The 13,400-nt window shown below is 35.5% G+C and overlaps 1 protein-coding gene across 1 annotated transcript in view; it reads right to left on the bottom strand.

The window, feature by feature from the left end:
* The window catches only part of LOC124791171 (serine protease easter-like), a 61,751-nt gene that overhangs the window by 25,976 nt on the left and 22,375 nt on the right, over positions 1-13,400 (bottom strand). The window contains exon 2 of the mRNA XM_047257839.1: positions 10,347-10,605. Within this exon, the coding sequence (XP_047113795.1) occupies positions 10,347-10,605 (259 nt within the window). The remainder of the gene's footprint in view (positions 1-10,346; positions 10,606-13,400) is intronic.

The raw sequence follows: 13,400 nt of genomic DNA, 5'->3' as shown, positions 1-13,400 counted from the left end.
ATTAACTTTTATTCGCTTCATTTTTTATTGTTGAATGTTTTGTGTTATATTATTCATTAACTATTTTTTAGACTATGTCTATTCATTTGTAATCCTTACAAGTCAAATTTTTCAACATGTTTCTTTGAGTGTTCTATAAAATCTTTATGCAGCAGATGCTTTAATTTCTGAAAAAGTTAAGCAATCCTTGATGTAAAATTTTTTAATGAGTTCTTTAAACTTTTTATTGTAGAATTCTTTTCCATTATTTGTTTGTACATTTCTTTGTTTTCATACTTTAAATATTCTTTCAAAGCATCAGCTATATTTTCATTTGCTTTACCTTTAAGTGGAACAGCTGAAGCTCATTTTCAAATGAAACCACAATTATAATTAATAAATATTTACATCCCTCATTTATTTTGGATATTTCCTTCAAGTTACCATAACTCATTTCTATTTGATCTGCTTGCCATACTTCATCTATATCAAATATACAATACTTCCTCTTTCAAAATTTTTTCTCATTGGTTTACATAATACATTAATAATACATTAATAATTTCTTGACAAATATACAGACCATCATCTACAGAAAATTATTAACACATTTACTTTCTTTAGTCATGTACTTGGTGTAAAGATCTAAAGTCCTCTGTCAACCATTTTTTATTGTTGCAGGGTGAGGATTACTTCTTTCAATATCTGTTCTGCAATTCAAGTACCACATATGTTTATTCATTTACATAGATTAAAAATTTATTAAATTTTAACTTATATAATTAACTTTAAATCTACTGATTCAGTTGCAACTGTATTTTTTAATCTTATAGTGGTGTTATTGATTTATTGTTGTTATTTACTAAATATAGCTTATCAGATACTGCCACTCAATATTAAAATAACAAATTTCAAATCTTTGTTTATATTGTTGCCAACAACAACAAATCTTTTTAGCTGAGGTCATCATCTAAATTGAGGACTTTTTGTTCATTTATCATCATAAAATTAAATTCAGTTACTTGTTTATCATGTACTATATTTTCTGGTCTATTACTCCTATATAAAGTAAATATAAGATTTGTATTCAAGCTTTTCATCAACATGTGTTAGTATATTTATCGTGATGAATCTGCATAATTTTTGAATTAAGTTCTTTTGTAGTGATATAATTACTGAATTATGTTAAAATACTTCAGTACTCAGTTTCACTGATAAGATTGGCTAAATCATTTTCTACATACTGTTTAGTAACTGCCAGCATAAACACTTATTAGATCTTTTAAAGATACTAATCATCAACTTTTAGTTGCTTTAAAAATGCCACACAATTCCTTATAAAACTCTTTCATTAAGCTTCCCATTTCCAAATCATTTCTTGCTAATAATTGATTTTACTTTATTTTCCATTATTTATACTCCCTTCAAGATGCACCTTATTTTCAAAAATTTCCATTCACTGGATTTAAAATTCCATTAAAACTATAGTTATCTGGCAATAGATTTACCAGAAATATACACAAACAACTGTATATTATTTTATTAAAATTTTATATTCTCTAATTATTGGAGTAAGGTAACTTTTTCCCAAACAGTTAACTAGTTGTTTTAGTACAGTGCCGGCAAATAAATCAATCACAAATTTTTATCATTATTTTTATAATAGCATATCCAGTGATTACCAAGATGATCAGATGTATCCAGATTAACTATTCCACAGTCAGTATGTTTTCATTTGTATGGTAGTTAATGAAGCATAAATACACCATGAAAGTGTTTAAGCTGTTTACGTTTTGAATGCTTAACAAGCTTTTGTATGCCAGAATTACTTAAGGCATTAGGATATGTATCAATTACTTTTTGGAAATTGTTTTGTTGGATGTCATTTCTTCAGTGCTAAATTGTGTCTGTGTTGTTCTTCTAATTTGTCATCAACGTTTTTCTTCACCATTATTGCTTTTGCAATACTAGCTGCTCCACCAGCTTGTGAACCAATAGTTGATAGGTATGGTAATGCTACCAAAAATAATGGAGGAATATCACCTTTATCTTTTGTTAGTCCTGAACCTTCTTTCTTTTTTGTTAGATCTCAAGTATTTTTTCACAACAGGAATATATAGTGTTATGAGGAAATTGCCAGAGATTTTTGATCTGTCTTCCTTTTTTGTGTGTTAGTTTAAAGTTATCAATACCATGTAACTGACGGTTATTGATTTCTTTTTTAATTGCTTTCAATATATTCAATGTTGAAATTACTCATTTGTATAGTTTAAAAATTTTATAAGGTTTAATATTTTTATAAATCCCAAGTATTTTCATGAACATGCATACCTGATTATTGTTTTACACTCATTATTCCTCTAATTGTTGTTGCTGTTAATTTTTCGACAAGTGATGCATCTTAAGCATACTCTCTCTCGTTTGTAGCTTAGAAAAGTTCTTTATCGGCTTCATCTAGTGCATTGATAACTTTATCACCACAAGCTAGTCTTTCTTGTGGTTTAATACAAGGTTTGCAGTAGAAAAACATTGTTAGATGTATCTCTGGCAATGGTAAATGATTCAAAGTGCAATTGACAAACCCTTTTCCATATTCCTAATTTTACCAAAATGCATGTGGTAAATTGACTCTGATTAAACATGGAATTACTTTTGGATTACTGACAGTAAAAACGATAAATTTATTTGTTGATATTTGGATTATTCCAGCTTTTCCATTCTAATAATTTTTATTTCCAGATAATCCACCAAATTACTGGAGTGTGTTATTCATGTCAATATACACAACTGGTTTTGCTGTATTTTTTAAAATTAAACCTTCACCTATTTTCTCATCTCCACTTGACTTTAAATGTGCAACTCATTTTGGTAAATAGACATCAGCAATATTTTTTTTATTTCATGTTTTTACTTGACTATTTTATTTGGATTCTTTTCAGAATATAATGCACCTGAGTGGTACAAAAATCTGCATATTTTATAAATCAACAGCATCAAATTTTGTTTTCATATCTTCCATAGTAATCCTTCTTTAGTTAAAATAAGCATCAGTACATTTGTACTCTCATGTGTCCTATTACCAACTGTTAATACACTACTGGTCATTAAAATTGCTACACCAAGAAGAAATGCAGATAATAAACGAGTATTCACTGGACAAATATATTATACTAGTACTGACATGTGATTACGTTTTCACCCAATTTGGGTACATAGATCCTGAGAAAACAATATCCAGAATAACAAACTCTTGGCGTAAAAACGGCCTTGATACGCCTGGGCAGTGAGTCAGAGCTTGGATGGCATGTACAGGTACAGCTGCCCATACAGCTTCAACACGACACCACAGTTCATCGAGAGTAGTGACTGGCGTATTGTGATGAGCCAGTTGCTCGGCCACCATTGACCAGACATTTTAAATTGGTCAGAGATCTGGAGATAGTACTGGCCAGGGCAGCAGTCGAACATTTCCTTTATCCAGAAAACCCCGTACAGGACCTGCAACATGCAGTCATGTGTTATCCAACTGAAATGTAGGGTTTCGCAGGGATCGAATGAAGGGTAGAGCCACAGGTCATAACACATCTGAAATGTAACGTCCACTGTTCAAAGTGCTGTCAATGCGAACAAGAGGTGACCGAGACATTTAACCAATGGTACCCCATACCATCACACCTTGTGATATGACAGTATGGCGATGACGAATACACGCTTCCAATGTGCGTTCATCGCGATATCGCCAAACATGGATGCGACCATCATGATGCTGTAAACAGAACCTGCATTCATCCGAAAAAATAACGTTTTAGCATGCATGCACCCAGGTTTGTTGTTGAGTACACCATCGCAGGCGCACCTGTCTGTGATGCAGCGTCAAAGGTAACTGCAACTCTGAGCTGATAGTCCATGCTGTTGCAAATGTCGTCGAACTGTTCGTGTAGATGGTTTTTGTCTTGCAAACGTCCCCATCTGCTGACTCAGGGATGGAGACGTGGCTGGACGATCCGTTACAGCCATACAGATAAGATGCCTGTCATCTCGATTGCTAGTGATACGAGGCTGTTGGGATCCAGCACGGCATTCCGCATTACCCTCCTGAACCCACTGATTCCATATCCTGGTAACAGTTATTGGATCTTGACCAATGCGAGCAGCAATGTCGCGATACGATAAACCGTAATTGCAATATGCTACAATCCAACCTTTATGAAAGTCGGAAACGTGATGGAACGCATATCTCCTCCTTACATGAGGTTTCACCAGGCAACGCCGGTCAACTTCTGTTTGTGTATGAGAAATTGGTTTGCAACTTTCCTCATGTCAGCACGTTGTAGGTGTCGTCATGGGTTGCCAACCTTGTGTGAATGCTCTGAAAAGCTAATCATTTTCATATCATAGAATCTTCTTCCTTTTGGTTAAATATCGCGTCTGTAGCATGTCATCTTCGTGGTGTAGCAATTTTAATGGCCAGTAGTGTATATCTTCATCACGTTTTACCGGTAATTTACCAACAAATTTAAATTTACCAAAGGGTCTTCATCCAAAAACTTTATCTTCACTATGTTTGATATATTCTGGTGTTCTTTTACTTATAGATATTCTTCCAATATTACCATCCTCTTTTTTTAATAGCCCTGTGACTTCTCTTTCTTTATCCTCTTCTTCATATGTTCTCAATACATCTTGTATTTGGTGATTCACTTAGAGTATAGCGATACTGCAGACTTTCATATTGTTTGATTGGTGGTATATTGTGGCATTCATCAAAATAGAAGTGGTGTTGATGAGTAACCATCTGTTTTATTCAACAGCTTTGAAAACTATATCTCCTCTTTGCTAGTTGTGTTAATGACAGGTTGATCATCTTTGTTACTTGTTTGATACTCTGTTCTAGGTTGTTTCTTCCATTTTTAAATTATTCTTTTAATTATGCCTTTATCACCCTTTTTTGTCCTCCTTTTTTTAACAACCACTGTGTCATATTTTGCAAACATTTATTAAAGATAAAAAACATTAGTAAAAGTAATTTTAGTTGGTTAAGAAATTTGTTATCTTATGTCTGCAGTTTCCTTCTTTAGGGGTTGTAGTCATATCTGTTGTAAAAAAATCGAATCTGTCTTCATTCCAACATTTACTACATTTCTCTCTAAAATTGTCGAATTTTGAAACGTCACCAAAAAAGTCGTGATAGATGTGACTTAAATTTGTGTCTTCCTGTCTAAAAATGTTTAAAATATTTGGATTACCCCTTACTAATTGTTTTGGTATTTTTGAATATGTCTGAGGTAAATAAAAATAGTCTATTTCCATATGTCTGCCTCTGGTAAAATATTCTCTAAATACATCTTGATTTCCTAGAATGAAATTGTCTAATATAAAAACTGATTTTCTTCAAACTTATCTACTAGTATAATTTCATCACTATTTCCAATAGAAGTAGCTGTTTTGTTATTTTTAACTTACATTTTTTGCATCTTTTTATATCTTTGACTATTTTCGTCGATCTACATCGTTTCAATAAATATCCAATGACTGGTTTATTTCAGTTCAACCATGTTGGAGCAAAAATATAATTCTCAATCATTAATTTTGCATTTCCACAAGCACTTTGTTCTATTATTGCACATCAAACACAAATCGTATCTTAGGATACCAATGTGTTTCATTTAATTAAATATTTTATTAATATTAAATGAGTCCCTTATTTCAGTTGAGTGGTACATCAGGTGTTCTCAAAACAAGATCGACTGTTCCGATATGGGATACTTATAGCAATGTTGCACTAGTCAGTTTTTATACAACATTGGTAGCTCCAAATATTACACAAAAAGGAAAATGAATTATATTGTGATGGAGAAACAACAGAAATTTTGGTAGGTCAACAGAGTTTAAAAAGTTTAAAAAAATTTTTCATGCACAAAAGCCAAATTTTTACAGCAAAGTAGATGAAATTTTAAATAGAGCAACATTAAAATATATATGGATATAACAGGCTGTATTAGAAGCATGCTTGGATTTAGTGGTGAAACAATTGAAGTTAATAAAAAGCTGTTGCTAATGGCATATCTAACTTTATTCCACTGAAATTAATAGAAGCTTAATTTAACTTATGAAATGTCTTTAAAGAATACTGATCATTTTCATCAAGAAGCTAATCTTACTGCTTTAAACAAGCCTAATGCTGAAGTTGGTGTACCGCTAATTCATGAAACACATTATCATGTATACATTACAATTTTTGGTCCTATTCAGGATTTAGAGATAACTGTAACTGATAAAAATAATCATTTGATTGACTTCAGTGGTGCTACTGTAACAGCTGTTCCACAAATGGTTTAATAAATTTTTATCTTTAATAAATAGTGAACAAAATAGAGAGCTATCAGATTTGCTCATTTCCTGTTAATGAAAAGATTTCAAATAACCTAAATCTGCCAACAACACCATAGAGATCAATATAAGTATTGGGAGTGGTTGCATTCATCCTACTCATACTCAGCTATACATGAGGATTAGTATTTCTTGAGCAGGTTGTTGAGATTATCCAACATATCTTGTAAAATTCAATAAAAATCGCTTGACAACTGTTTGGCAAAGCCGTTCGAGGTTATCACCACAAATAAATAGCAATATTTTATCTAGAATGGAACGTCCTTTCATTTCCTTTTGTGTCCTTTTGGTGATTTACTCTGTCTCTAGCCACTGAGTTAACTATAGTGCATCATACCCTCAACAATAGGAAGATAAGAAGTGAGAAAAATTAAATACTTTGTCCGTTAGAAATATCTGGTGGATTTTTCAATGATTACATAGAAATCTTGTTCAAGGAAATTCAACTGCTGTGCTGGAGATTCAAGTGCTGGAGATGCCAATTTTCGATGGCATCAAGTTTGTGTTGAAGATGTGACCACACTTCCTAAGGAAGATAAAATTACTGTGGAAACAATAGAAATCCATGTCCTGTGCTTAGATATGAACCATAATATTGACTTGAGCTAGACAAAGAAAACACTAAAGAATTAGAAATTCGCTTCTCTTTTTTTGAACCACAAACCATAGAGATTGCTGGAATGAATGGAAAGAGAAATTTTGAACTAGAAGTCACCTATTACTGTAATTCTGCAGAATCTGATGTGCCTTATTTTATCTTTGTTGTTTTCCGGAAAAAAGGAAGAATAATCAGTTGACTGACCCTTCTTTGTTTGATCACATCAAATTATAGAATATCTATGTAAATAATGGAAGAAATGAAATTTTTTCTCTAACAAAGTGGAATCTAGATCCACCAAATAATTATTTGAAAGTACATGACACTTTTCTACATTTTAAGATAGACATGCAATTGAATTATGTGGCATTTATAAAGCGACTGAATGTGACAATTAGTATCTTTAAAAGATCTAATAAGTGGTTATTCTGGCAGTTGCTGCCAAAACTTAGAAAATAAAATAGCCAATGTTATCAGCAAAGCTGAGTACTCAAGTATTTTAACATAATTCAGTAATTATATCAATGTAAGTCCCTTCAAAGTTATTGAAAATTGCCCAACTATGTTATAAGTGTGTCTAAGAGAATGAATGCTGTAACTACTCAAAAACAACAATGAAGCTGTGTACCACATTCAGTGACAAAATTCTGAATGATACACTTATGTATGTAGTCATGTACGGCAAGAAAAATTTAACATTTTGATACTCAGCATATAATTTTAAGTGAAACTTTCTAATCTTACTAAATCTTTAATTTATATAAATGGAGGTTCTACTGAAGATGCTCAATAATGCATCTAATTCGTTTAAAAAGATTAGTATGAAGTAAATAATTTATATTAGATTGCTGGCTATGAATATTAAAAACAAGACATGGTGAAAAATTTGTGTGGAGTTTGATACTAAATTTAAAATTATTTTGACACATTGATACCTGGAATTAATTAGTGGTTGGGATTGTAAATTTTTTGAAGATGGAAATATTAAACACAGATATAAGGGAATGAAGAAACTTAGTAATAACAATAGCAAATTTCACTATGTTTAGTTTTTAATTCAATTTTTCCGGTTTTTTTCTTTCAGTTTGTGGGTGCTTTAGAAGACATTAACGAAATGTCTCCCAGTGTCCTCAATGTACTCACTTAGTAGTTACACCCTTACATGAAAGGTAAATGCAGCAAGACAAGTATTGCAGATAATACTGTGTGTATATCTGAAGATAGCTTAACACCCCATGCGCAAATTCCCAACTATGTTCACCCAACATTTGAGAATATGGTCACTCAGTCACATGCAACATACCTTACACATATTCTCAAATCTTATCTAACCTTCTTCTTGTTCACATGTTTCTCAAATCTAAGGTATAAAGTAATCAGAAGATTGTAGCCGATTTATACATGAAAATTCGATTACTAAAAGGAATTTACTGGTTTTTTGTAAGTGAACGGATTTCGATGGCGTGATTCTTATGGTTGTGTTCCAAAGCCAGGCAGCCTTCTTTTGGTGAAGTCACTGTGTGTGCAAGATTTACAATTAAACAATTCTTGACACTTTCATGGATAGAACAGAGTACACAGACAGCATTATCGCTTCCTGAATGAAATAATCCTCACTGACTTGAAAATACTTTTATTCAAAGTGATGACCAGTTTTGTGTCAACTGAAGCCACATCGTCAGGTGATAGATATCCTATTTATCAACTCGGACCAGAAAGGTAACTGCCTTAGAGCCATTCTCCTTAATTCACATTAAGTTATTATCCCATATCACTTTAAAAGCTGTAGTCCATTGTTAAAACAACATGCTCGGCATTGTCCCTTTCCCGACTGGACAACATCCGCTCTCTTCTAAACAGACCTCATTATGCCTGCTTACTTTAACTGTTATTACAAAACTAGCTATATGTAGCGATTTCCTACGACCAAAATCAGATTGAGAAAGAGAATTCTGATGAAAAAATACTGTGCCTGTGATGGTGGTGGCGATATAAGTTTTTCAGTTCTGTAGAAGATAAGCTGAACTCCACTGAGAAAATTTCAGAGATTGTTCAGGGGCATTATCTAATAGAGTACAATGGATGTGTAGTCTCTGTTGGCTTATTAGAGAGTAGTTACATTTTGTTTGATTTTCGACCCCTCTGTGCCCTCCTCGGCCCACTACATTTACGTTTGTATCACACAGCAAATAAGGTAAGTACTATGTGTATTATTTGAAAACAAACTTTTTCCATTCACTCATGATATCTGTTTTTGACGAAAGGAATGCTCACATTACTCTGCCTTGAAACTTGTACTCAGAAATACCTGGGATTTCCCATTCAGGCTGTGATAGTTGTACCTTAACAGTGATACACAACAGAATTGGTAACTGCAGCTATGAAGGGTTGGTCTGTATGTATGACATGTATGGATTCGCTGAAAGCAGTTGAAGAGTGCTGTGATGAGCTTCTCCACCAACTATGGGAAATGTCAACTCTGCATTCACCAACAATATACTTAGCACTGGAAACAGTTACAGACTGACCTGCTGTGTCACTTCACAATGCTGATGTACATCATTCTTCACGTGCCTTGCAATTCTAAAGCTGGCATTTATGTACCTACATTTCATCAGGAATTTGTTGTAGACAATAATGACTCATTCAGAAGAAACTGTAATCGTGCAGTGAAGCCTAGAGGAAAAGACTATTTGCTCTTGGATAATACCTTCTTCGCAGTATACAGAAAGACGCGCGCTGTTCAGCATATTTCGTTTTCACTAGGCTTTCAGCAGAGTTATAATTTCTATCAAACCTAAGTTAACAGGTTTCCTTTTGACACACTCCTCCTATTGTATGCAGGAGTTCCTCACTTTAGTTCCGAAATTTTCTACGTAATTTCAGTTTTTTATGCATGTTATGTCACAAATTTTTCGTGTTTTATTAATTCTTTAATTCCTTTGTTTGCAAAGCATTCTGTAAACTACGTACTGATTCGTTCCATAACCAAGTAGGTCTTGCTCGCACAGTCCGACGGATCCTGATAAATAAATTAATATTCGTAGTGGTACTCTCACATTTGAGATTTATATCACTTTCTTGTTTTTCTTTTGTACATTTTGGTGATCTTGTATTACAGGTTTTTCACCATTCTGATGGTATTACCACAGAATCAAAGTTAATTAGTAGTAGGAAGCATAGTATATCATATGTATGTTATTGCTTTGTAACAAGCCCCTGGAGAGTGTGGGTCCTTTAAAAGAAGACACACACAAAATTAGGCAGAGTAACCTCCAAACTTTTGGCGACAGATTTGGGATTCACCTTGTATGTAGTAATAACTGGCCACTGTAAGGAAAAACAAGATCAGAGACGGGCAAGAGACAGCGTGACTCACATGGGCAGGAGCCACAGGTTGGGGTGACGCCAGATGGGACCCTCTGGCTGCGGCTGCGGCTCTGGCTGCGGCGGTGGCGGCAGGTGTGGCTGCAGCTGTACCGGTGGTGGCCCACAACTGACGAAAATATAGTAGCCGTCCCTGCCACATATGAGGCTCTGCATCAGCTCAGCGAGGCCTGTGGGCCGTGGCTTACAGTGCAGCAGTTGCACCAGCCAGCTGCACTCTGACACCCGCACGCACGGCGACTCGCACAACCCTGCGAGCATGGGCCACACTGTAGCACCACATGCCACTTTGGATATCTTAATAATATACATATCACTCCTATATCCACTCCATGTTTAGCTACATAATTGTTTTTGGGGGTTTCATATACATAAAATGAACACTGTTTCAAACTACAGGAAAAGGTCATTATAATAATATCTAAAAGTAGTAACCATGCTCCCCATAAGGACCTGTTCAGACAGCTGTTATTTCTGACAGTAGCATAGGAGAACATATGCTATTGTTACATGAAGAAACATCCAGTGCCAATGATCAAGATGCAAGAGCCAGACTGAACTGAAATTTACCAAGATTCTTTATTTTCTTTTTCCTGGTCTTTGTGCCTTATCTGAATGGGCTCGGCATGTTAATTTTTGGATCTACTTCTGTATCTACGTGACTACTCTGCAATTCACTGTTAAACGTCTGGCAGTGCGCTCATCAAACCTCCTCCAAGATATTTCTCTACCACTCCACTCTTGAACAGCAAGTGGAATAAATGAACACTAGAAATCTTCCCATGCAAGCTTTGATTTCACTTATTTTGTTACTGATGATCATTTCCCCTTATGCAGGTGCTTGCCAATAAACATTTACACATTGAAAGGAGAAAGTTGGTGGATGATGTTTCAAGATAACTCATTGCAAAAAGAAATGCCTTTGTTTCAATGAATGCCACCCCAACTCATGTATCATATCCATGGCACTATCTCCCCTACTTCACAGTAGTACAAAATCGACTAACCTTCTTTGAACTCGTTCAATATCCTCTGTCAGTCGTATCAGATATGGATACCACACTGAACACCAATATTGCAGAAGAGTACAGACAAGTACACTGTAGCCAATCTCTTTAGCAGACACGAGGAAGTAGGCAGTGACAGTTCCGTTGCAATCTACACTGCTGTAATATTTATACCTTCTTCTATGACATGATGCGCTGTTGTCAGATTTCCCCCAATCTCCCTCTTTTACACATAGGTCAATTGCCCTACATATAAAATGGCGGGAAATTCAGAAGCTTTTGGAAAATTCAAAGTTTGGTGAGAAATTCAAAATATCTCAGTTGTGCTACAAGGGTTTCGCAACTCCTATAATATCACATCTACATCTACACGATAATCCGCAAGGCACCTAATGGTGTGTGGTGGAGGGTACTTATCGTACCTCTAACAGAGCCCTCCAATCCTGTTCCACTCGCGAATAGAGCGTGGGAACGACGATTGTCGGTAAGCCTCTGTATTGGCTCTAATTTCTCGAATTTTCTGCTTGTGGTCACTACAAAAGACGTATGTGGTGGGAAAAAATATCTTGTCCGACCCTTCCCGAAAACTGCTTTCTCGAAATGTCAATAGCAGATCTCTGTGATTCACAACGCCTCGCTTCCAACGTCTGACAATGGAATTTGTTGAGCATTTCTGTAACGCTCTTGCGCCTGCTAAATGATCCTGTAACGAAACGAGCCGCACTTCATTGGGTTTTCCCTCACTCTCTCTGTCTCTCTCTCTCTCTCTCTCTCTCTCTCTCTCTCTCTCTCTCTCTCTCCTTCTATCAGTCAGTCCGACGTGGTAGGGAGTCCATATAAATGAAAAGTACCCAAGTATCGGTCGAACAAGCGCCTTGTAAGCCACTTCCTTCTTGGATGAGTTACATTTCCTTAAGATTCTTCCTATGAATCTGAGTCTGTCATCTGCTTTTCCCACTACTTGTTTAATTTGGTCATCCCACTTAAGATCGTTCTGGATAGTTACTTATAGTCATTTTACGATAGATACTGTTCCCAGCGGTTTGTCATCCAGTGTAGCTGTACAGTAGTGGATCTGTGTTTCTATGTATGTGCAATATGTTACAGTTATTTAAGTTCAGGGTGAACTGCCAGAGCCTGCACGATTCATCTGTTCTCTAGAGGGCATTGTACAAATGTTACTATCTTCTGTCGTTGCTATTTTGTTATAGACAACTACATCACCTACAAACAGCCTTAAAGAGCATCCAACGCTTTCTACTACATCATTTATATACTTTAGCTGCATCAGACGAGTGACATTTCCTTCGGATAGTCCGGAAATTACCTTTACATCTGTCGATTTTGTTCCATTAAGGGCGACGTGTAGAGGTCTACCTGGCAGGAAGTCTTGAACCCAGTCGTAAATCTGCTCCGATACTCGACAAGCTCTTATTTTTGTCATTAAATGGAAGTGCCGGACGCTGTCGAATGTCTTCCTGAAATCAAGGAACATGGCGGTAATCTGAGCGCCAATGTCGACGGCGCTGTGGATCTCATGGAGCAACAGAGCGAGCCATACCGATTTTTATAGAGGAGAGTTTCATTCTCCAGAAACGTCAATTCTTGAGCATAAAACACGTTCCATAATTTAATTATACAACGGATTGACGTCAACGACATAGGTCTATAATTGTCTAACTGTGTGTATCTGTCCTACGGCCCCTCTTAAAAACTGGAATGACCCGCGTTTCCTTTCAGCCACTAGGTCCACTTCGTTGCTCAATCGATCTACGATAAATTACTGCTAGAAGGGGAATAAATCATTTTGCATAATCTTTGTAGAATCTTAGAGGCATCTCATCTGGTCCTGACGCTTTCCACTACTAAGTGACTGTAATTGTTTTTCTGTTTACACTGTAGTAGTAGGCCTGCTGCTCTCAGCACGGATTTTTGCGACATTAAATAATAAAAATTGGGGCATTGGCCTGCTAGCGCAAATTCAAAAACATCCAAAAAGCCAATCTGGGACACTGGCCCAACCTACGCACCCGTCGGTC

The sequence above is a fragment of the Schistocerca piceifrons genome, chromosome 1, assembly GCF_021461385.2.
Source record: "Schistocerca piceifrons isolate TAMUIC-IGC-003096 chromosome 1, iqSchPice1.1, whole genome shotgun sequence".
Taxonomy (NCBI): domain Eukaryota; kingdom Metazoa; phylum Arthropoda; class Insecta; order Orthoptera; family Acrididae; genus Schistocerca; species Schistocerca piceifrons.
Note: the sequence above shows the minus strand (reverse complement) of the source record. Positions and strands in the feature narration are given on the sequence as shown.